General features: G+C 39.6%; 2 protein-coding genes across 6 annotated transcripts in view; one reads left to right on the plus strand and one right to left on the minus strand.

Moving 5' to 3' along the window:
* Positions 1-674: 674 nt before the first annotated feature.
* AKTIP (AKT interacting protein) lies at positions 675-10,322 on the plus strand. Of its 4 annotated transcripts, none has more exons than XM_063109310.1 (10): positions 675-804; positions 3,361-3,474; positions 4,857-5,062; positions 7,294-7,358; positions 7,448-7,548; positions 8,015-8,103; positions 8,182-8,280; positions 8,370-8,477; positions 9,303-9,363; positions 9,529-10,322. In XM_063109310.1, the coding sequence occupies exons 2-10, from the start codon at positions 3,433-3,435 to the stop codon at positions 9,637-9,639; spliced, it is 882 nt and encodes a 293-aa protein (XP_062965380.1). In that variant the 5' UTR covers positions 675-804; positions 3,361-3,432; the 3' UTR covers positions 9,640-10,322. The 4 variants fall into 4 exon arrangements, with proteins under 4 accessions (XP_062965380.1, XP_062965383.1, XP_062965382.1 ...); XM_063109313.1 differs by having other exon boundaries at positions 9,532-10,322; XM_063109312.1 differs by lacking the exon at positions 675-804 and adding an exon at positions 935-1,242.
* RBL2 (RB transcriptional corepressor like 2) overlaps positions 7,012-23,929 on the minus strand; it is a 63,765-nt gene continuing 46,847 nt past the window's right edge. Inside the window, exons 22-23 of one of the 2 annotated variants that reach the window (XM_063109308.1) lie at positions 11,746-11,917; positions 7,012-7,852 (exon numbers count right to left, since the gene is read on the minus strand). In XM_063109308.1, coding sequence (XP_062965378.1) covers positions 11,747-11,917 — 171 coding nt within the window. In that variant the 3' untranslated portion in view covers positions 7,012-7,852; position 11,746. Of the gene's footprint in view, positions 7,853-10,385; positions 11,918-23,929 lie in introns of those variants that run through there. The other variant, XM_063109309.1, reaches the window with a different exon arrangement.

The raw sequence follows: 23,929 nt of genomic DNA on the forward strand, positions 1-23,929 counted from the left end.
ATTGTATAAAGCTCCTCTGGCTGCGCTGTGCCAAGGGATGACTTGGAATTTAGCTCCCTCCAGCTCTGGCCCTTCGCTCCTCCATTCTGAGGTGCAGAGATGGGCGTCTCTCAGTGTTACGTAAAGCGTTCTTCCGACCTGACAGCTACCCAGCCATCCCCATTCCGGCCGCCTGGGTGGGACCCCGACGTGGCAGGCCCGGTCTCGCAGCGCTGAAACGGTGCGCGGCTGGCCCTCAAGTCTCCCCTCAGGGCAGGGACACCAGCCGGGCGCCCAGGCCCTACAACACCCGCAGTCACAACCTCGGCAAGGTGCGGCCGCGGCTGCGGCCTACACGCACAAACCGTTGGGCAGGTCTCTATGGTGACTGGTGGACGCCCTGACCAATTACGTCGCGGCGCTGCTTTGTTTCCTCCCCATCCCTCCCTGGGGACTGATACTTCCGTAACTGACAGATCGCTCCTGGGGATGTTACGTAGAGGGCGGGTCAAGGGCGGCCCCACCCGAGAAGAGCTGGTTTGATTGGCTGAGCCGAGTGCTGCGTCCCAACGCCCCCGGAAGAACGTCCCTGACGGACAGGTGTGGAAGCCACTTGGCGCCGGGAGGCTGGGCGGAAGCGTCCGGGCTCAGGGGCGTGGGGCAGGAGGAGGAGCCCGACGCTGAGGGCAGGGCAGGGCGGGGCCAGGAGCGGGCAGGGGCCGGGCTGGCTCGGCGGCCGGAGATGCTGTCGGGACGTGACGGCACTCGGCAGCCGAGAGCTCTGCATTGAAAGCACCAGAGTGAGGCGCAGTGCCCGGCCAGCTGGTAGGTACACGAGGAACGAGCAGTCAGTGGCTGCTGGCCACCAGCGTCTTCGGGCCCGGCATTTGTCCTACGGAGCACTCTCGATACCGCTGCGACGGCGGCCGCCTTGGGACACGGGGGCGGGGCCGGGCACCTGTGCGCGTTTGGAGGCACCTGCTGCGCCGGCAGCCTCGGGTCCGGGAGCCCGGGGGCTGTGGCGTGAGCCGAGTTGAGCCGGGCCGGCCGGAGGGAGAAAGGGTGGTGGGCTCAGCCGGCTCGCCCCGTCCGGAGCCCGCCCTCCCCGGCCGTCAACCCAAGCTGGGGGGGTGGGGGTGAGGGTCGCCGAGCCCCGGAGGCCCTTCGCCCCCTACCAGAGCTCTGGGCTCTCCGGCGCTGGGCTGGCCTCACACTAGCTGCGAGGCCGGGACAGGGCCCCCGCCTTGCATCACCTCGAGACAGGTTTGTCCAGATTCTCTGCGTGCTGGAAGACGGGTTTCCGCCCCCAGCGAGGGTGCCGGTCCCAGGCCGGCTGCGGGTCCCAGCTGTCCCCAGCGAGCCGGGTGAGCCGGGGTTGTGTCCGTTCTGTGGACCTGCTCTGTCGCCTCATAATGTGAAATTTCTTAAGTCTGTTTTGGGATGATGTGGTGTTAGTGTCTACTGAGACACTATGGCACGCAGGAGGAACAGCATCCCTTGTGTTTAGTTTTGGCTCTGACATGTACGGATCATTTGTACAGGCCAAAGATACTAAGCTGTATCATATAAAGGCAGGCAATCATGTTTTGTTCTCAGTGCCGAACCAGCAGAAATTCTAAATCGTTTCCTCGTGACAAGGACATAGCTTGTGTCCATCTGTGTCATTCCTGTTGGACCATGTCACATTGTGCCTGTCGCAGACTAGACATCTGATAAATGGTGTAGTCAGTTCCTGAAAAGTGTGCTATAATTTCTAGTGATTACATTACTGCCAGAAACACCGGATTAAAAAAATCCATCGCAAAGCTAGGCAGCAGTCGACAATACCCCTTGTTTAAAGATAGGAAGAACTGGGGACAAGTTTTACTTAATTTTTAAAGGCAAAGTCATAGAATCATAACGTGTTGGATTTGGGTCTTTACAGGGATTGCTCCATACTCGTACATTTACATGGCCAGGAGCACCACTGTTTCCCAAGTAGTGGGGGTCTTCTGTTAAATCAGGTCTGTCTGAGAGGACAGTGGAGTGTCACACGGTTTTAGATCTAACTGTAGATACTGTTATATATGAAAGCTAATGTTTCGTTTGGGCCAAACAGGAACATGCCTCACATGTTTTTGATGTCCCAACTGTTTTCATTTGTCATAGTCACCTTTAAAGGCAGATTTGTAGAGCTGTTGCTACTTATTAGATATAAGTCAACATGTTAGTGGAAGAACCAGGATCCTCATTCCTCTTGATTTAATGATTGGGTGGCATTATTTCTTGGAAAGCAAAACAGCAGTAATAGGCACTGGAAGCCTGGTAGCCACCTGTGGATGTCATAGGATGTCAGAGAGAACAAATGATTGCTGATTAGGGACATTTGTTGTATGGTTTGCTAATGATTTGCTTTTTATGAATGTAGGAAAATGTTAAGTTGTGATCCTTTTCACTTTCAGCCTAAGGTGCCAGTAGGAATTTAGAGAAGGATCTCTTCTTTAAACATACAGAGCCTGAGGGAAAATAACCGAAGCAGAGAAAGTGCTGTTCTTACTGCTGAGCTTGGCTCCTTTTCCTTTGCTTTTCTTGTATTTTTAGTAAATGACCAATTGACTTTGTGATCTTTGAGACATGCTTTCTTATCCACTACTTGAAGCTTCAGGTGGAAGATTTGTGTTTGTGAAATGTCTCTTTTGCGCTTTTCTTTTGCATTTATAGATCTACTGCTTAGCAATTCCTTAAATGCCTAATCCTGCACAGCTTCCATATTTTTAGCAGTTGAAAAAGGCAGTTTCTTGGGGGAGTCCTAACAGGACTCAGGTATCCACTCTTCTCCCCTTACCTACATATGTATGCTATATCTTCCCTGTTTTTCTTATTTCTTTGGTTAACAGTTTTGCTGGAGGGAATTATTTTGTACTTGAGACAACTCATTTAAGACACTCTTAAATCAGCCACCTTGGATCTTTATCATTTGTTCCCATAACCCTGGAAATAACTGATACAACTTTTGTGTGTATGGGTACAGTGCATTCTGAATCCAGCTTTCTCATTAGTTAAATGCCTAGATATGCTAGTAGCAACTGTTGTAGTCTATATCTTCTGAATGTCTGACACCAGTGCTGAACTGTGTCACTAAAATTCTAAATCCTTGCCAGGGACTTGGTGCACAAATTCTTGTAAACATCTCAAGGTGTAAAAGAAATTACAGCCAGAAGAGGAAGTACAGAAGGAAACTATATCTGAAGATGCCTGAAAACATTTCCTAGGTTTTAACAACTATATATTATATAGCATTATATTGTATCTCTAGGGTTTCTGATTTAATTTTTAACCATATTTCTGAAGTCTTAACTGTTGGTGTTGGTATATTTCTGTGTTTTCCCATGTTGTTTTAAGGTAAAGTGAATGCTGAGGACAGAAGAGATTGATGACACAGACCACTGAACTTCTTTGTTTGAAGTACACGTTATGAACTCTTTCTGGAGCATGTCTACAAGTTCTGTACGCAAAGTAGGTGTAGCTGATAAATATAGTGAGGAAACCTATTTGCTTTTCTCTCAGAAAAGAGGGTCACAATAAAGCTAAATAATCCATATCAAGGTCACCTGTAATCTTAACAAAATCACCTGGTTTTTCTAGTTTAGGTTTTACTTTTGAGAAATATTATTTTGTCAATTAAAGTGTCTGAAACTGAGATTGCATCTCAGATATCATTCTGGTAATCACAATTCTAAGATTATTTTCATTCAGGTTATATTTACACATGATGAATTTTTTTTTTCCCCCCTAAAAGATGACCAGTAAAGGGATCTTAACCCTTGACTTGGTGTTGTTTAGCACTACACTCTCCCAAGTGAGCTAACCGGCTATCACTATAATAGGAATCCAAACCCATGGCCTTGGTGTTATCAGCACCACATTCTCCCAGGTGAGCCATGGGCCTTACACATGATGAAGTTTGTGACACATCCTCATAGTAGTTTTTCTATTAAACTTGAAGATTTCAGGGTTACAGAAGCCTTGGGAAAGGCCAGTACAATATGGTCAAGTCAGACTTGGAGGGGCACTAACTTAATTTTTCTAAATAAATTTTTTAAAAAAAATAATACATTTTCATTTTAGGAAAGCTTAAAATATGCAGAGAAGCAAGAGAAAATAAAAATAACCCATAATTCCACCTCTAAGAGAAGACCACTATTACCAATCTTTTTTCCTATGCACATGATAAACATTTTTCATACAGCTAATTAAACAGCCTTTGGTTGTACTTGAGCCAAGCAAGGTACCTTTGAGATGGCAGGATAGTCTCTGACTCATTTTGCCCTTGTTTTTGACTAAGGATAATAGTTTGTGCTGGTGATATTCCAAATATGGAAACATATTAGGGATGAGATCAAAATCAGACCCAAGCACATAAGAGAAAGCTACATTCTTTGTTTTTAACCCAAATGCTAACATCAGGTAGTGACTAATTTCAGTTCACATTACTTATTTTGAGCTTTTAGCACCTGACCTTCTATAGCATGTGCAAGGGGACGTTTCTAGACTTGCACAGTTGTCGAATTGCTTGGTAGCCCCTTGCCCTCTTTTTGAGGCCACCAGAAGAAACCATTTCTTTCTCTGTTTCAGTTAATCCTGTAAATATTGACTATATCGTCCTTATAGGATACAGCTAATGAAAGAGTTTCCCTAATGCTTTAGTCTTGCTTCAGCTTTGTCTGCTCTTTATATGACCTACCTGCTCAAAGGACTTTAAAGTCATCTTGATCATGGTGTTAGTGTTAGAATGTCCTTGTAAAAGAATAATGTTCATTTAGTCACAGAGCTAATATTGTACTCTTGTGATTTAAGAATCATCCTAACAAATATTCTCACAACTTCATCTTCAATAGCGATCTGAAGGTGAAGAGAAGACGTTATCAGGGGAGGTGAAAAGCAGTCCACCACGAACTGTGCCAAAGAAACAGCTGCCTTCTATTCCCAAAAATGCTTTGCCCATAACTAAGCCTACATCTCCTGCCCCAGCAGCACAGTCAACAAATGGCACACATGCTTCTTATGGACCCTTCTACCTGGAGTACTCTCTTCTTGCAGAATTGTAAGTTTTTAACAAATATTTGTTTAAATTGTGAGTGGTCCTTGAAGGTGAAGAATGAAATTTAATCTGATGAACTCAATAAGTGGTAGTCATTTAATCTTAAAGCTCAAACCCATCCCCCTCTAATATCAGCCTTAATGAATATAGAACTTTGGGCACTACTGCAGGCAAAAACAATCTTTCTTAACCAAGACCTAGGTAGTGTTTTGTAAATATCCTCTCTTAAATATAATGGTTCTTATTTGGAGCTTGGATAAATAAGATTTAAAGGCAGGTGTGTGCTTTAATTTCCATATCTGTTTTAGAAACAAGAGGAAGAAACTAAGATTTAAGAACCAGTAGTCTAAGAACTTAATAACTTAATTTTGATTTCCTTTGTAAGAAGTGAGGAATTCACTTCTTGAAGAGGTTTTTGTAGAGTGGGACAGTGGGAGGATGGTTATCTATTCTTGGGTCAGACCCACCTGGAGGACTGTGCTCCATTTTAGTTATCACCTTGTAGGAGGCTTCCTAACAGAATGAGGCGATGGGCCCTGTAGAGAGGGGTAAGGAAGCCAGATTTTAGGGATCAACAACTGAAGAAACTGGAACCACTGTTGTAGAGAAGAGAAAGCTTAAGAAGTGCTTATTAAAGTTGGCTTCATATATTTGAAGGCCTGTCATTGGAAGAGATTTGACTTATTCTGTATGGCCCCCAGAGGGAGGACTTGGCAATTACAGGGAAATTATAAAGATTTGGGCTCCTTGTAAGAAAAAACTTGACTCAGCAGAAAAGTCTGCAATTGGACTGAAGTGACACCTATCTATAGAGTGCAAGGAGTTAAGCACTTGTGGAAAATGCTGGTAGTGACAACACAGTGCCTGGCACATAGGGGCTCAAACAGCACATGGATTCAGATGGCATTTGATTTGATAACTTATTAAAAAGACAAATTTTGGGGAATTCTTAATTTCCATCATTTAAAAATTCCTTTGTATATGAAGTTATTCTAAAAGCATCATTAACCCCTCCCTCAATAGTACTAATGTTGTAATGGTCAGGGGGTCAGAGGCTCCAGTGTAATTGGCTGGGTCACTTTAGCTTTATAATGGAGGTCTTGTTTTTTGAGTCTGGGCAGTGAGTTGGACAGGCTTCTATTGTAGTAATTAAATCTGCTGTCTTTATTTAGAACAAAAATTGCCTTTCTGGCAAACCTCACTCTAGTAGATGTATCTATCAACCATGATGCTTGCTGACACGCTGAATTTTAATGACTTAAAAATGGTATAGATAACTTATAGAATTATTAAAAGTGTGATGGCAAATAAACTAAGGCCCAATAAGCTACTTCTCGATAAAATTGAGGATTGACAGGTTAATATGTTTTAAGGCCCTAGGCAAATATTGTTCTTTTCAAGGTCTGATCACAGCCTTATTTAGGCTCATAGCTGTAATTGCAAGGAACAGAGCAGAATGGCTGTCAGTGGGTAAATAGGTCCCAGAAAAAGCCAGTGGAGCCTTCGTGTTAGTATACTTGTTTTCCCTTGTTTTCAGCATCCGCTGTTTCTCACTCCCTAGCAAAGCCCACAGCATTCAAGTGTCTGAGTTGGGGGGTGAATTTGAGAGCCTCACATAGATGCCTGCCTCCACCAAGCAACACTGCAGATCTAAACCCTGTTCTCTGCTGCGTGATCTGGTGATTCAAACTCAAAATGACAACTACGTGACAGCAGTTCCATGGGTTCTTAATGTATTCCTAATTACCTGAACTTGTAATTAAAAAGTTTTTGAATGTGTGTGTGAGATCTGTACTCTGCAGTCACAAAAACAATACTTTTACAAATACTCTCATTTATCTCAAATTTAATGTCTAGAACTTGACATCAGGTTGCATTATTCAGAATTACCTACAGGCTGGTTTCCAGGATGATGTTTTGGGGAAGCTGGTTTCTGGGAGGAAAATTTGATTCTTTGTGTATACCTTGCTTGATTTCCATTTCTTAATCTGGGGACTTTTGTTGGCTCATGCATTTCTTTTTGACCTTGTGCTACGAAGCCAATAAATGGGTAGCAATCAGGGTCCATGCTCAAAATTGTGTCAGTTAAGAGATTGTAATGACTTTAGCTTATATGGTTTGGGTATCAGCTGCCCCTTGAGGGACCAATCCTTTTCTCAAAAAATGAGTGTGGGGTGGTTTGATCTATAGGTGTCATTTACATCCATAAAGTTATTGTGCTGTTTTTGTTTTAGTACCTTGGTTGTGAAGCAAAAGTTACCAGGCGTCTACGTGCAGCCATCTTATCGCTCTGCATTAAGTAAGACAAGGATTCACTCTAAATTTATACCATATTTGGTTCCTCGGACACAAATTTAGGCCTTAACCATTTTTATTTTTTCCCTATAGTGTGGTTTGGAGTAATATTCATAAGGCATGGACTTTATCAAGATGGTGTATTTAAGTTTACAGTTTACATCCCTGATAACTATCCAGATGGTGACTGTCCAGTAAGTAGGAGATATAGTTTAGCTTCATTTGTGGGTCAGCAAGGAGGGCTTAAAGGTTTCTGTCCTGACCCAATACTTTTATCATTTCAATTTCCAAAATGCTTGTCTGCACATTAGTCTTTCAAGGTGCCTTTGGCACTTTGTTGCATCTTCTGTCATGCCATCCTTTGCCTTTAACTCTCCTTGTTTCTCAGCTCAGAGTGTGCATGTGAGGCTGGAAGCTGTACTGCAGCACTTACTGTGTGATTGGTGATAGCATGCTGTAGCGGACAGTGACTTTCCCCCTCTTCATTGCAAAATTTAGCTTTAAAGGAAAATGGTAAAAGTAGTTAGGTATCCCTCTTGAGGCAGCTCTTTGACTTTAACAACATGACTGCCTTGTGCTGAAGCTGCTTTTACCACTACCTCTACAGGTCTAATAAGCTCCAATGCCTCCATTAAAGGATATGTCTCTCTTTAAATATAGCGCTTGGTGTTTGATATTCCCGTCTTTCACCCGCTAGTTGACCCCACCTCAGGTGAACTGGATGTGAAGAGAGCATTTGCAAAATGGAGGTAGGTAAAAAAGTGTTTCTTCTAGTGACATAAGACAGCAGGAGGAAGCCTCAGTAATCATGCCATGTTTCCCTTTAGGCGGAACCATAATCATATTTGGCAAGTATTAATGTACGCAAGGAGAGTTTTCTACAAGATTGATACAGCAAGTCCCCTAAACCCAGAGGCTGCAGTACTGTATGTTACTATTGCTTTGTTAAGAAAAATTTGAAAATGTAGCTAAGTAGATTAAGGTGGTAACTTTATGATTTAAACTTTTAACACAGATATGAAAAAGATGTTCAGCTTTTTAAAAGTAAAGTGGTTGACAGTGTTAAGGTGTGCACTGCTCGTTTGTTTGACCAACCTAAAATAGAAGACCCCTATGCAATTAGGTAAGTATTATGTCATCTAAATGAACTGTCCTTTGCAGTATTGTGCTTCCATTTTCCAGGTGGTCTTAGAATGGTTATTTAAAAGGAAATGGATACTCTTTTAGCCAATAACCTTTATAACTTGGTGTCAACTTGATTTCTGATGCCTCCTGAGCTCTTAAACCAAAAGCTTTACAGTGTCTGGCACATTATGCTAATAGCAAGTTATTTAGTGGCTTTGGTTTCCTAAGGATCCTTGTAATGTGCTCATTCATTCACATGTCAGGACTTTTCAGTTGGAAGTTTTAACTAGAGCCCCTCTTAAATTGCCATACCCCATCAGATTCAGCTGCATTGAACGGAGGGAAACTGCTTAGTGTGAGAGTGGTCGGTTCCTATAGCACTATATTTGATCTTGAGGAAGAGAGCCTGAGAACTGAAGAATTGGTGATTTAGCTCTTCAGCAACATTGGTACTGCTGAGGAGGCAGCAGTGAATAGTTGTTAAGGGCTTGGACTCAGCAGAAGGACTAGTTGGCTTTTACACTTTTTGGCTCTTGTGACCTAGAGCAATTACCTAATTTACCGTCTTGCTTTCTTTAAGTAGTAGTACTTCAGGGATTGGTGTGAGGCTTAAATGAGATAATTTGTGTACAAGAGTGAGAAAATCACTTAGATAACATCTAAATCATACGTGTTGGCAAATAATTATTTAAAGATTACTACTTAAAGTATTGTTCCTTGTTAAGTTTTATTCATTAGAGGAGTTGGCTTAATTATTGAAAAATGGATGTAATACAAATTTAGTAAGCCAAAATAGTTTTTAAATATTTTTCTCTCCCTCAAGCTTTTCTCCGTGGAATCCTTCTGTACATGATGAAGCCAGAGAGAAGATGCTGACTCAGAAAGTAAGTAGACAGCTATTTTTGAAATGGCTGACTCACTGTTTCTTTTTTAAAATGTCTTCATCGGAGAACACTCATTACATACCAGTCACTTTTTGGGAAACAAGTTTGTACAGTGTTGAAACCTCATCAGTCACTTTTTTAACATCTGTTTTTCATTGTGCCTAGAAGAAGCCTGAAGAACAGCACAATAAAAGTGTTCATGTTGCTGGCCTGTCATGGGTAAAGCCTGGCTCAGTACAACCTTTCAGTAAAGAAGAGAAAACAGTAGCAACTTAAGAGGTGGTGAACCTGGTGCACCATGCACTTTCCTGCTGGACTCTGGCCTTGTTAAAGCTGACCAATGGCAAAGGACTGCCTGAAGAGTAAAACTGTGTCAACAATGACTGATTATCAGTGTTTGTTTTCCATGTATGCATAGGTTCTAACAGCAGATTTTGGAAGTCTCTCACTAAGCAGTGCATTACTTCTGTCAGAAGTGTCTTAGGGTGGTTATCTAGTTTAGTACTCCAAATTATTGGGGAACTTGAGGCTTAAGTATTTTTCTGAATATAATGCTAAAGGTAAGTGCATTCATTTAAACTAATAGAGCAGATGAAATTCAGCACTATTTAATAGTTTTCAAATCAGTGGTTTCAGTTGTACATATGTTAGATATGGAAAGGAGAGGTAGAGAGAGCAGGTTCCATAGCTCAGCACTTTTAAGTGGAAGATCAATTGAATCTCAGTCTTTAGTCTACTGTCTTACTGATTTACAAACTGCTATCACTGAGAAACATTATTGAGTGAGAAGAAACCAGAATACTTGTTCCTAGTTTTTTTAAGCAAATTACTTACTGTATTTTTATGGCAGGAGGGAGAAAAGGTGTTAAAATGGTTTCTAATGAAGTCAGATATTTAAATGATGAATGACTGATGTGTTTAATAGACAAAATAAACCAATAAATGATTGTACTTTGTCATTTATGCAGGAAACTGCCCTTTTCTCAATATAACTAAACAGAGACTACTTTATAAATGCTTTATTGAAAAATACACTTGTCTTCATATAAAATTACAGTAGTAGGATCTTGAAGTCATAAATATTTTTGCAGAACACTATTCTAATTGAACAGTGTAAGTTCCATATTTCTTTCAAAGCAATATGAAGTTACCTAGTAACTTTGTTTATACTGATTCAATTTACAATTGAATTTTCTCCCTAGTAAGATTATTAATTCAACTTTAAAACTGCCAGCGCAATAGTGATTAATAAAGGTATATGTGGATAATTCAATAGCTGTTAAATAACATTTTCTAATTTGTATAAATGGTACTATGTACTAATAAAAACCTAAATTCTCCAACCTGTTTTTTTAAACTGCCAGGACAAATCCCAAAATATTTTAAAAGATATCACCTTAATAGACATGTCTTTTGGATAACTACTTCCTAAATAAAGGAAGAGGTCATAATTTTTTCATATTAATTCCCTCAATTCAACTTGATTTAAAATCGTTACTTAGCCAGTATCTTTACTGATCCCTATATAACAACAACAAAAAAAAAACTGGAGAATTTAAAACATATGCCCAAAAGGTGGCTACTGCCGCTTTAAAAGTTTTTAAAAAGTACAAAAGCATTAAAATATTGGATGTTTAGCCTAGAAGTTTTGTACTTAATAAAGTTCACATTGTAGAAAGTGCTATCACAAATATACAGCAAAGTCTGGGTTACAAAATCATGCATTTTACAGCCCTAAAGTGCCACCACTTTTGTACAGATTCACTCAAACATTGCACAACCGAATGATCAAGCACTTTTCACACTGCAATACATCTAATAGGGAAAGGGAAGAAGTGCACAAAGGGAACCAGGAGACATGGGCTAATGACGTAGGACCTCTGAATTGGGGCGCTCCCCTTTGTTCTGTTTCAGGAATGTAAAAATCTCACACTCCTACCAAGTGTTTTAGGACAAAATGCCTAATTTTTGTTTTGCTTTTTGCAGGAACTAGAGCTGACCAAAAACAGGTAGGAATGAATTTGAAATAGTTCCACTGTTAGAGCATGTCAACAGCGATCTCTTATACTCATATTGAGTACACTGTGTTCTCTGCAATACTTGTAAAAGCTATGCCAAAGAGTTAAAAATCCAAGTTTGGTTTCTTAGCAGCCTTGATGATAAGCACTGAATGGTACTTAAAAAGGCAACTGGGATGAATAAAAATATCCTGATAACTGGATGGAGTAAGTCCAGTTTCTCACAAAAATGTCCCTTCGTGTTACTACTAACAGCATAATGGATTGACTGGATTAAGGAAAAGAGCTCCATAATCTAGCACGCACTACTAAATGATGCTGCTAAATCATTTGTGAAAAGACAGTTTCAATACAAAAGACTAACCTCAGTGGGAACCTCGGTCATTAGCTACATCCTGGAGACGGCGTAATAAGGCAGAATGATTTTCTGGGCAAATTCTTTTTGCAGGTGATTCACTTCCGTCTTCCAAAAGAATCCCTCTCTTTTTAGTTGGAGTTTCTCCTGTCTGTATCATACTGTTAATTTCTCTCAGTCTCTATGGTGGGAAAAAAATAGATATAAAAACTTTAAAATGCTAATGCGCATAGTTCAACACTCATATTAAGTTGAAGAATCGCAAATGAGTTAAGCAGTTTACCCAGAAGAATTTCAACACCTTTTCAGAGAAAAGAAACACTAGCTTAAATAACCTGCCAAATTTACTTCTCAGCTGGCTGAGACTGGTGACTATTTGGGTAAGGACAGTATTTCTATGTTTAAAAAGCTCCATAGGGGTTTCAAGATGGCGGCGGCTGCGGCGGCTGGCGCGGAGTAGCTGAGGTGGAAAAGGTGGCCACTGGGCCTCAGGCAGCCGGGAAACTTGTGGACCTTCCTCTGGCCATCTCTTAAGGGAGGACTGCTGCTGCTGGCCGGTCGTGGGGGCTCAACGCCACTTTGCCCCCGGCAGGAGAGGCTGCCTCATTTACAGGCAACAGCTTTGAAGTGTGGAGCAGGAAAAGAACTGATTCTTAGCTGCAAAAGCGAGTCTTGAAACAGGGAACACGGCGCCAGGGCTGCTGTGGATGCAGCCAGGATCCCGGAGGCTGGGGCTGCACTGAAGGCGGCCAGCTGCCCTATTCAGGATTCGAGGTTTCAGGCCGGCATTAAAGAAGATTCCTGGGAGCGCCCGAGCGGCGCCGCGACTGAACAGCCCGAGGCGGCAGCGCCGAGAACACGGAAGGCAACAAACCAGAGACAGAGCGAGCGCCCGACCTGGCACAGCACTGTGAGTGATCCCTGGCACAGCTCTGTTCGGGGGGTGGATGCCCACGAGGCTCCCCGCCTGCACCACCAGGCCACTCACTGCCCCGGTGCTGCCTCCATTTTCCCAGGTGCGGGCAGCTCCGCCCTGCTCGGCCATCACTGAGCCCATTTGCTTGGCCTGGCGCGGGGCTTTCCGGACCCTGCGGGCCGGCCTCCTCTCCCACTCCCTCCGCGGTTCTCTGGCGGGGCTGGGGGTGTTGGGTGTCCCGACCAATGTTGGGAGGGCTAGGAAGTACGGGCGGGCCGACTGTCACTCCACCACACCCTGGACTCCGCCCCGGTAAACTTCCTGTTACTGGGAGGCAGATACCATCTCTGCGACCACCAGTTTGGAAAAAAAAGCCTAACGAATTTCTGGTGGGGAATAGTGTGGTAGGAGAGTTCCCAGGTCTGCTTGAACCTGCCGGAGAGCAGGCTGCAGGCGGGCACTAGACTAGGTTTATACCGGGGGGATACAAAGGTGAACAAGACCCGAGAAAGATCTACACAGTGCTACAAAGGCACCCAGAGAGACCGGTCGTCTGTGCCTAGCAGAAACCTGGTAGACTTCCTGGGCGAGGTGGTGCTGAGCAGGGTCTTGAAGGCCCAGCTGATAGACGAGGGGTGCAGAAGACACACCCCAGCCCAGCACAGTGTGCACAGAGGGGGGAGACGTGCGGCCAGGGAGGCGGAGACTCGACAGAACCCACACACCCGGTGGGGTCGCCACTGCACGATCTAACAGCCTGGGCCAGAGCACACGGAACGGGGAGAAGTCCTGTACAGAAAGTGAAAGCTCAACAGAGATCACACACCTTGTGGTACGTGATACACCAGCCCAGCAGAGTACAAGCTGACCAGAAAGGTGGATCCCCGGAGAAGCCCAAGACCCGAGGCAACCACACACACAAGACACTAGAGGCCAACTGAGCAGTCACGGCGGGAGCCATACCAAATTGGCAACCACAGCAACATCCTAGTTAGTCATTAGTCTCAAACCAGTGGACTGTGAAACCCCCTGCCACAATGAATAAACACCAAAAAAAAGACACCAGAAATACAAAAAATCAAGAAAGTACACCACCAAAAGTTAATAAATCTCATACTCTAGATCCTATAGACCAAGAAGCCCTTGAAATAACTGACAAGGAATTTCGAGTAATAATTCTAAGGAAACTGAATGAGATACAAGAAAACTCAGCTAGACATCATGATGAAATGAGGAAAAGTATACAGGATCTGAAAGAGGAAATATACAAGGAAATCAATGTCCTGAAAAAAAATGTAGCAGAACTTGCTGAACTGAAGAAGTTATTCAGCGAAATAAAAAACACAACGGAGAGTTTAACCAGCAGGCTTGTCGAAGTTGAAGAGAGAACCTCTGAACTTGAAGATGGGCTGTTTGAAATAACACAAGCAGACAAAAAGAAAGAAAAAAGAATCAAGGACATGGAAGAAAATCTGAGAGAGATATCAGACAACCTCAAGCGCTCAAATATCCGAGTCATGGGTATTCCAGAAGGGGAGGAAAATGGAGATTCCATTGAAAACATATTCAACAAAATAGTGGCAGAAAACTTCCCAGGTATAGGAAAAATCACAGATCTTCAGATCCAGGAAGCTCAACGATCTCCAAACGTATTCAACCCAAAAAGGCCTTCTCCAAGACATGACATAGTCAAATTGGCAAAACTCAGAGACAAAGAGAGAATCTTAAAAGCTGCAAGAGAGAAGCGTCAAATCACCTATAAGGGAGCCCCAATCAGGTTAACATCAGACTTTTCATCACAAACCCTAAAAGCTAGAAAGGAATGGGATGATATTTTCAAAATACTAAAAGACAGAGATTGCCAGCCAAGAATACTCTACCCTGCAAGGCTATCCTTCCGAAATGAGGGGCAAATAGTATATTTCTCAGACAAACAAAAACTGCGGGAGTTCACTACCACAAGACCACCCTTACAAGAAATCCTCAAGGGAGTACTGGGTTTGGTTCCTGAAAAATAACTACCACTGCCATAAAAACCTAAGAAAAATCTAAACCCGATAGTACAATAAAAATGGCATTCATGAAGAGAAAACAAGCTAACAAAAACACTATCTACAACCTAAGGAACCAACAAACAAAGAAACCAAACAGTAAATCAGAAAGCAAGGAACAAAAGACACCTAAGACAACCAAACAACCAATAAAATGCTAGGAATAAATCAACACCTTTCAATAACAACTCTTAATGTTAAAGGCTTAAATTCCCCAATTAAAAGACACAGACTGGCTGACTGGATCAAAAAGCAGGACCCAACTATATGCTGCCTACAAGAGACCCACCTCACCCATAAAGATTCACACAGACTAAGAGTGAAAGGATGGAAAAAGATTTACCATGCAAACAGAAAAGAAAAACGAGCTGGAGTGGCTATTCTTATATCTGACAAAATAGACTTTAAACTAAAAACCATAAAAAGAGACAATGAGGGACACTACTTAATGATAAAAGGACTGATCCATCAAGAAGACATAACAATCATAAATATGTACGCACCCAATGTTGGAGCAGCCAGATTTATAAAACAAACTCTATTAGACCTAAAGAAGGAAATAGACACTAATACCATAATAGCAGGGGACCTGAACACTCCACTGTCAATATTAGACAGATCATCTAGGCAAAGAATCAGTAGAGAAACACAAGATCTAAACAAGACTCTAGACCAATTGGAATTGGCAGATATCTACAGAACATTCCACCCAACAACCTCAGAATATTCATTCTTCTCATCAGCACATGGATCATTCTCCAGGATAGATCACATATTAGGTCACAAATCAAGTCTCAATAAATTCAAAAAAATTGCAATTATCCCATGTATCTTCTCAGACCACAATGGATTAAAACTAGAAATTAATAACAAACGAAACTCTGGAAACTATACAAACACATGGAAATTAAACAGCATTCTACTTAATGACATATGGGTCCAAGAAGAAATCAAGCAGGAAATCAAAAAGTTTATTGAAACTAATGAAAACAATGATACATCATACCAAAACCTGTGGGATACTGCAAAAGCAGTATTGAGGGGAAAATTTATTGCATTAAATGCTCACTTCAGAAGAATGGAAAGATGGCAAGTGAACAACCTAACACTTCACCTTAAAGAACTAGAAAAACAAGAACAATCCAATCCTAAAGTTAGCAGACGGAAAGAAATCATTAAGATCAGAGCAGAACTGAATGAAATTGAAAACCAAAAAACAATTCAAAAGATCAACGAATCAAAAAGTTGGTTTTTTGAAAAGATAAATAAAATTGACAAACCATTAGCATGGCTAACAAAAAAAAGAAGAGAGAAGACTCAAATAACCAAAATTAGAAATGAAAAAGGCGATATTACAACTGATTCATCTGAAATACAAGGAATCATTCGAGACTACTATAAACAACTATACGCCAACAAATTTGAAAATCTGGAGGAAATGGATAAGTTTCTGGACACACACAAGCTCCCAAAACTGAACCGTGAAGACGTAGAAAATTTGAACAGACCAATAACAATAAAGGAGATTGAAGCTGTTATCAGAAGGCTCCCAACAAAGAAAAGCCCAGGACCAGATGGATTCACAGCAGAATTTTACCAAACATTCAAAGAGGAATTGACACCGATTCTTTACAAACTATTCCAAAAGATTGAAACGGACGCAAATCTCCCAAACTCATTCTATGAAGCTAACATCATCCTGATACCAAAACCAGGTAAAGATATAACCAAAAAAGAAAACTACAGGCCGATATCCTTGATGAATATAGATGCAAAAATCCTCACTAAAATACTAGCAAACAGAATACAGCAACACATACGAAAAATTATTCATCACGATCAAGTGGGATTCATCCCAGGGATGCAAGGTTGGTTCAACATACGCAAATCAATAAATGTGATACACCATATTAATAAACTCAAACAGAAGGACCATATGATCATCTCTATAGATGCTGAAAAAGCATTTGATAAAGTTCAGCACTCATTCATGACAAAGACCCTCTATAAGTTAGGTATAGAGGGAAAGTATCTCAACATAATTAAAGCCATATATGCCAAACCCACTGCCAATATCATCCTGAATGGGGAAAAGCTGAAAGCTTTTCCTTTAAGAACAGGCACTAGACAAGGATGCCCACTCTCACCACTCCTATTCAACATAGTGTTGGAAGTACTAGCCAGAGCAATCAGAGAAGGAAATAAAGGGCATCCAGATTGGAAAAGATGAAGTCAAACTGTCCCTGTTTGCAGATGACATGATCCTATATATCGAACAGCCTAAAACCTCTACAAAAAAACTGTTGGAATTGATAAATGATTTCAGCACAGTAGCAGGATACAAAATCAACACACAAAAATCAGTAGCATTTCTTTTCTCCAATAGTGAACATGCAGAAGGAGAAATCAAGAAAGCCTGCCCATTTACAATAGCCACCAAAAAAATAAAATACTTAGGAATTGAGTTAACCAAGGAGGTGAAAAATCTCTATCATGAGAACTACAAACCACTGCTGAGAGAAATTAGAGAGGATACAAGAAGATGGAAAGATATTCCATGCTCTTGGATTGGAAGAATCAACATAGTGAAAATGTCCATACTACCCAAAGTGATATACAAATTCAATGCAATCCCCATCAAAATTCCAAAGACATTTTTCTCAGAAATGGAAAAAACTATCCAGACATTTATATGGAACAATAAAAGACCATGAATAGCCAAAGCAATGCTCAGCAAAAAAAATAAAGCTGGAGGCATAACACTACCTGACTTTAAGCTATACTACAAAGCTATAATAACCAAAACAGTATGGTACTGGCATAAAAACAGACACACTGACCAATGGAATAGAATAGAGAATCCAGAAATCAACCCATACACTTACTGCCATCTGATCTTTGACAAAGGCACCAAGCCTATTCACTGGGGAAGGGACTGCCTCTTCAGCAAGTGGTGCTGGGATAACTGGATATCGATATGCAGGAGAATGAAACTAGATCCATACCTCTCACCGTATACTAAAATCAACTCAAAATGGATTAAGGATTTAAATATACACCCTGAGACAATAAAACTTCTTAAAGAAAACATAGGAGAAACACTTCAGGAAATAGGACTGGGCACAGACTTCATGAATACGACCCCAAAAGCACGGGCAACCAAAGGAAAAATAAACAAATGGGATTATATCAAACTAAAAAGCTTCTGCACAGCAAAAGAAACAATTAAAAGAGTTAAAAGACAACCAACAGAGTGGGAGAAAATATTTGCAAAATATACATCTGACAAAGGATTAATATCCAGAATATATAAGGAACTCAAACAACTTTACAAGAAGAAAACAAGCAACCCAATTAAAAAATGGGCAAAAGAGCTAAGTAGGCATTTCTCTAAGGAAGATATCCAAATGGCCAACAGACATATGAAAAAATGCTCAACATCACTCAGTATCCGGGAAATGCAAATCAAAACCACATTGAGATACCATCTAACCCCAGTTAGGATGGCTAAATTCAAAAGACTATGAATGATAAATGCTGGCGAGGCTGCGGAGAAAAAGGAACTCTCATACATTGTTGGTAGGACTGCAAAATGGTGCAGCCTCTATGGAAAATGGTATGGAGGTTCCTTAAACAATTGCAAATAGATCTACCATACGACCCAGCCATCCCACTGCTGGGAATATACCCAGAGGAATGGAAATCATCAAGTCGAAGGTATACCTGTTCCCCAATGTTCATCGCAGCACTCTTTACAATAGCCAAGAGTTGGAACCAGCCCAAATGCCCATCATCAGATGAGTGGATACGGAAAATGTGGTACATCTACACAATGGAATACTACTCAGCTATAAAAACGAATGAAATACTGCCATTTGCAACAACATGGATGGACCTTGAGAGAATTATATTAAGTGAAACAAGTCAGGCACAGAAAGAGAAATACTACATGTTCTCACTTATTGGAGGGAGCTAAAAATTAATATATAAATTCACACACACACATACACACACACACACACAAACCGGGGGGGGGGGGGGAAGAAGATATAACAACCACAATTATTTGAAGTTGATACAACAAGCAAACAGAAATGACATTGTTGGGGGGGAGGGGGGGAGGGAGAAGGGAGGGAGGTTTTGGTGATGGGGAGCAATAATCAGCTACAATGTATATCGACAAAATAAAATTAAAAAATAAAAATAAAAAAAAAATAAAAAGCTCCATAGGGAATTTTGATATATACATTTCTATAATAAGACTTCACAAATTAGTGATTTTTTACAATAATTATAGAGCATCACACATTGCTATGCTATATTTAATCTTAGACATGTAAAAAATAATAGGCACATGTCCATTTTTCTTTTAAAAAAATAGTATTATTTTACACATTATGCCCTTTTTTTAAATCTAGTGTTACTCATTTTTTAGCAGCCATTCTTAACCAAGCTTTCACTAGAAGTAAGCCTTAATTCCCTAAGGTATCCATCCATTGTAGGTAATGAATTAGTAATATCTAAAATGATGTTATATATTGTCCTTGGGAGAATTGTGAAAGTTACTCAAGTTATATTCTGTGTTCTGTGGCTCAGATGAGGAACTCTTACTGAGGAAGACATTGCCAGAATACTAGAGACTGGATGTCTTCACAGTGCCTTCAACATTAACTTTCTCCAAAGCCCCAGAAGTCTTTGAACACATTATTTTCTACTAGCTTGTTGGTTAAAACTTTTTTTTTCATGTGCTGCTTCATTGTTCATGTTTCTCTATAGAAAGCATATTGAGCAAATTCACATACATTTATTATAGGAAATTTCAAACATACAAAAGCAGAGAAAAGAGCATAATGAATCCTCACGTGCCCATCACCCTACTTCAACCATTTTGTCTAGTCTTATTTGGTCTATACCCCCATTAATTCCCATCCCCCAGATTATTTTGAAGCAAATCCTAGACATTTTATTCATATTTGTAATTTTTGTTCTTTAACTTTGGAATAAACTTTTCTGAGGTTTTTAATAAAATTTCATTATCAGCATATGTACCTTTGCAAATTGTAACCATCTTAAGAAAGCTTCCCTTTGACCCTTTGTCTTCTACCTCATATACCTTCCTAAATGTTTGGTCTGCATTTGCTATCTCTGTAGTCTCCCATTTACTTGACTATTCCTTATATTGTTGATTGTATACACTAATTGTATGTTAATGGTATGTAATGTAGACATCATACAATGTATACACCATTACAGTGTTTAATTGTATGTCTTAATATACATAGCACACTAACATACATTAATGTATAGCATGCATTATACATTGTACATTCTTGTGTTAATTTTACGTATATAAAATGTATACATAATTTATACATTATTTACACAACATACACATAATAATTTAAACATGAATAAATTCTTACTTCCAAAAAATTTCATACAGAATCCGCCTAGACTCCTTATCTTCACTCAGTCCTGCAGATACTTACTAGTTACTATTCATCCACTGAATGAATTGGGCTGGTATGTGTCCTTTCACTCTTTTTCTAGGAATGTACTCATTCTTAGAAACGTAATACTGTGTATTAAGTGGGGTTAAAAAAAAAATTTATACTTTGTGTACTGTTTGGAATATTATTTTACCAGTCAACTTTGTCTTAGATCTTCCCATATCAGTATATATGGATCTACCACATCTCTTTAACTGCTATATAGTATCCTATAGTACATGTTTCATAGGCTAATCCCCTATTGATGATTGCTATAAACAGTGCTATAACTTATTCAACAAGCTGTACCAATCCACTGAAATTGCCCTGACAAGTGTTGCTGATCATTAATCCATCTTAATTGATCTTGTGTGGTATTTGGTAATTCTTTTCTTTTCTTTTCTTTTTTTTTAAAAGATGATCGGTAAGGGGATCTTAACCCTTGACTTGGTGTTGTCCGCACCACGCTAACCGGCCATCCCTATATAGGGACCCGAACCCGCGGCCTTGGTGTTATCAGCACCACGCTCTCCCCAGTGAGCCACGGACTGGCCCTATTCTTTTCTCTTTAAATGTTAGTATATTATTGGTTTGTTCTAGAGCCAAGCTACTTCTAGCTTTGTAATATTCTTCCTTGGTTTTAGCTATCACCTATCAAGTCACGATGACAAATCTTTCTCTAACCTACAGTCTAATAGTTAAAATTTACTGGAGAAACTCCCAATTCTGTGCTAAAATTTCTTTTGAAACCTCGCCAGGTGGTGATAATATAATATAGAGGCAGGATCAAAAACCACTGATCTGGATGTTGAACATTTGAGTTTTTTTGTTTTTTGTTTTGTTTTGCTTTTTAACATGAAATATCTCTTTTTTCCATATTAGCTTGTCTTTCAAGGAATTTGTCCATTTCACCTGCATTGTCACATTTACTGGCATTAAGTTCTTCGTCCCTCATTATACTTTTAATGTATATTAGTAATGTGTCATTTCTTTTTCCTGATTTGTCTGCAAAGGGACATACCAATTTTTTAAAATCTTCTCCAAAAAACCTAGCTTTTGATTACCCTGATTTTCTCTATTATTTTTCAGTTTTCTATTTCAATGATTCCTGCTCTTTCTCTAGTTTCTTAAGCCAAAATCTTAGGTCACTAATTTGAGACCTTCTTTTCTAATACAGATATCAGTGCTATAAATTTCCCTTTTAGCACTGCTTTAGCTGCAGCCCATACATTTTAATATTTTGGATTTTCATTTTCATTTAGTTCAAAACACTTTCCAGTTTCTCTTGTGATTTCTTCTTTGAGCCATAGAAATATATGACTGAGTTTCCAAAAACTGGGGGATTTTCCAGATACTTTTTCTGTTATTGATTTCTGGTTTAATGCCATTGTGATCAGAGAAAATACATTATTGGAATCCTTTAAAATTTGACACTTGTTTTACAGTCCAGAATGTGGACTATCTTGGTAAACGTTCTATCTACCCTTGATACTGTTGGAGTGTTCTACAAATGTCATTTTGGTTCACATGTTGTTCACATCTTCTATATCCTCATTGGTTTTCTCTACTTGTTCTTTCAATTATGTTGAAATCTCTTGACTATGAACTATTTTTTTTCTGTTTAGGCCTGTATGGCCTATCATTAAGAAATGACCTTCTTTATGCCTGATAATATTCTTTGCTCTGAAATCTACTTTCTCTGATACTAGTAGCCACTCCAGCTTTCTTTTGATTAGTGTTAGCATATAACTTTTTCCATCCTTTAACTGTTTTTTAAACAGCTTTGAGATGTAATTCACGTAATATATATTTTATCTATTTAAAATATACAACTCCATGGTTTTTAGTATGTTCCCAGAGTTATACAACAATCACCACATTCAATTTTAGAACTCTCATCATTCCAGAAAGAAATTTCTGACCCATTAGCAGAAACCCTCTATTCCCCCCAACCCTAGGCAACCACTAATCTGCTTTCTGCCGCTATATATTTACCTATTCTGGACATTTCATATATATGCAGTCATACAATATTATTGTCTTGTGACTAACTTCTTTCACTTAATGTTTTCAAGGTCCATATTGTAGCATGTATCAGTACTTAATTCCTTTTTATTGCCAAGTAATATTCCATTATAAGGGATATACATTTTATCTATTTGTTAATGGAAAAAAGGTTGTCATCCTTTTACTTTAAACTGCATCTTCAAAGTAGGTTACTTATAAACAGCACATAGTTTGATCTTGCTTTTTTGTCCAGCTGGACCATTTCTCCCTTCTAATTGGTGTATTTAGACCATTTACATTTAATTGCTGTTTGTTTACTATTTTCCCATATGTTCTTCCCTTTTTCCTCATTTATTAGCCTTCTTTTGAACTGTTATGATTCTTTTGTCTATTACCCATGTATTATTATTTTTACAAAGTCTTTTCTTACTCTGTGGCCAAACAAGCAGCAATATATATTATCTTCTAGTTTTATGATTCCTTTTTTCCATTTAACTCTTTAATACATTTGCAATTTATTTGGTTATAGGATGAGAGTCTAATTTTAGAGGGACTGTCAGAGTCATTTCCTCTGACTCCAGTTGCCTTTTGGGGCTATTATTGCCAATTTATACTTCCAAGTTTCACAAACAATCTCACCAGAATTAGAGTAAACCTATGTAATGGCTGGAAGAAATAATATCTTTTTAATGTTTGATTTTCCTATTCAGAAACATTGTCATATCTTCATTCATTATAGTTTTTAAAAATCTCTAATTCAAGTTAAGTAATTTCTTAACAAGGTATATATTTATTCTAAGGCATGTGACACCTTTTTTATTATGGTAGGAAAAGTTTTTCCATTACTACATTTTCTAACTGATTTTTGCTGCTTTATTTTTACTTTTTTTTGTTTTCTTCAACTTTTTAAAAGATTTCAAACCAACAGAAAATTTGAAAGAATAGTTCATTAAGCACCCATTTATCAATCATGAACACTTTACCATTATTTGCTGTTGCTATATATATGTTTTAGCTGGATCATTTGAAAGTAAGTTGCTGACATTGGGACATTTTGCCTCTGAATACTTTAAGCACAGTCTCCTACATAATATGGTATCATCAATACCAAAGAAATTTAGACATAAATATTACACTGAAGTCCCTATTAAAATTTTCCTAATCGTCCCCCAAATTTCCTTTATAGCAGTGTTTTTCTATGCAAGATCCAATTAAAAATCATGCATTGCATTTGGTTTTCATTTCTCTTCAGTCTCATTTACATTATCCTCCCCACCCTCCACCACTTTTTCATGTTATTGCCTTTTTCTTTGTTGACATGTCTAGGCTATTTGTTTATTATATAGATATATAATATAGATATATTATATAGCTATATTGATATGTTTATTTCTAAGCAACCCTTATAAATACAAATCTCATTATGTAAGGACCTTCGCGATCCAGTTCCATTTAACACAGCATGATTCCCAGTGCACTATCCTAATTGCCTTGAGGACACTGTTTTCTTCCCCTTTTCTGCCTTTTCCTGGATGTTCTTCCATACCTCAGCAACTTCTAACTTTTCACCACTAAAGCCTGACTCAAGCTTCCCTCTCCTTCTCAGACTGAGGCAGATGGCTACCACACAAACCTATGTTAATATGAATATCACATTGCACTGTCCAAATGTCCATTTCGCTCGCCTTAGAGAAAGAGTCCAGAGATGCTTCCTGTCCCAGAAATAGACC

This window comes from Cynocephalus volans, chromosome 10 (assembly GCF_027409185.1).
Source record: "Cynocephalus volans isolate mCynVol1 chromosome 10, mCynVol1.pri, whole genome shotgun sequence".
Classification (NCBI taxonomy): Eukaryota; Metazoa; Chordata; class Mammalia; order Dermoptera; family Cynocephalidae; genus Cynocephalus; species Cynocephalus volans.

Bases quoted from the DNA above. Each gene is read 5' to 3' on its own strand.
- AKTIP (XM_063109310.1), top strand. From the start codon at position 3,433: ATGAACTCTTTCTGGAGCATGTCTACAAGTTCTGTACGCAAA. The intron at 8,104-8,181 runs GTAGGTAAAAAA...GTTTCCCTTTAG, and splicing joins AGAGCATTTGCAAAATGGAG to GCGGAACCATAATCATATTT. The intron at 9,364-9,528 runs GTAAGTAGACAG...CATTGTGCCTAG, and splicing joins AGAAGATGCTGACTCAGAAA to AAGAAGCCTGAAGAACAGCA.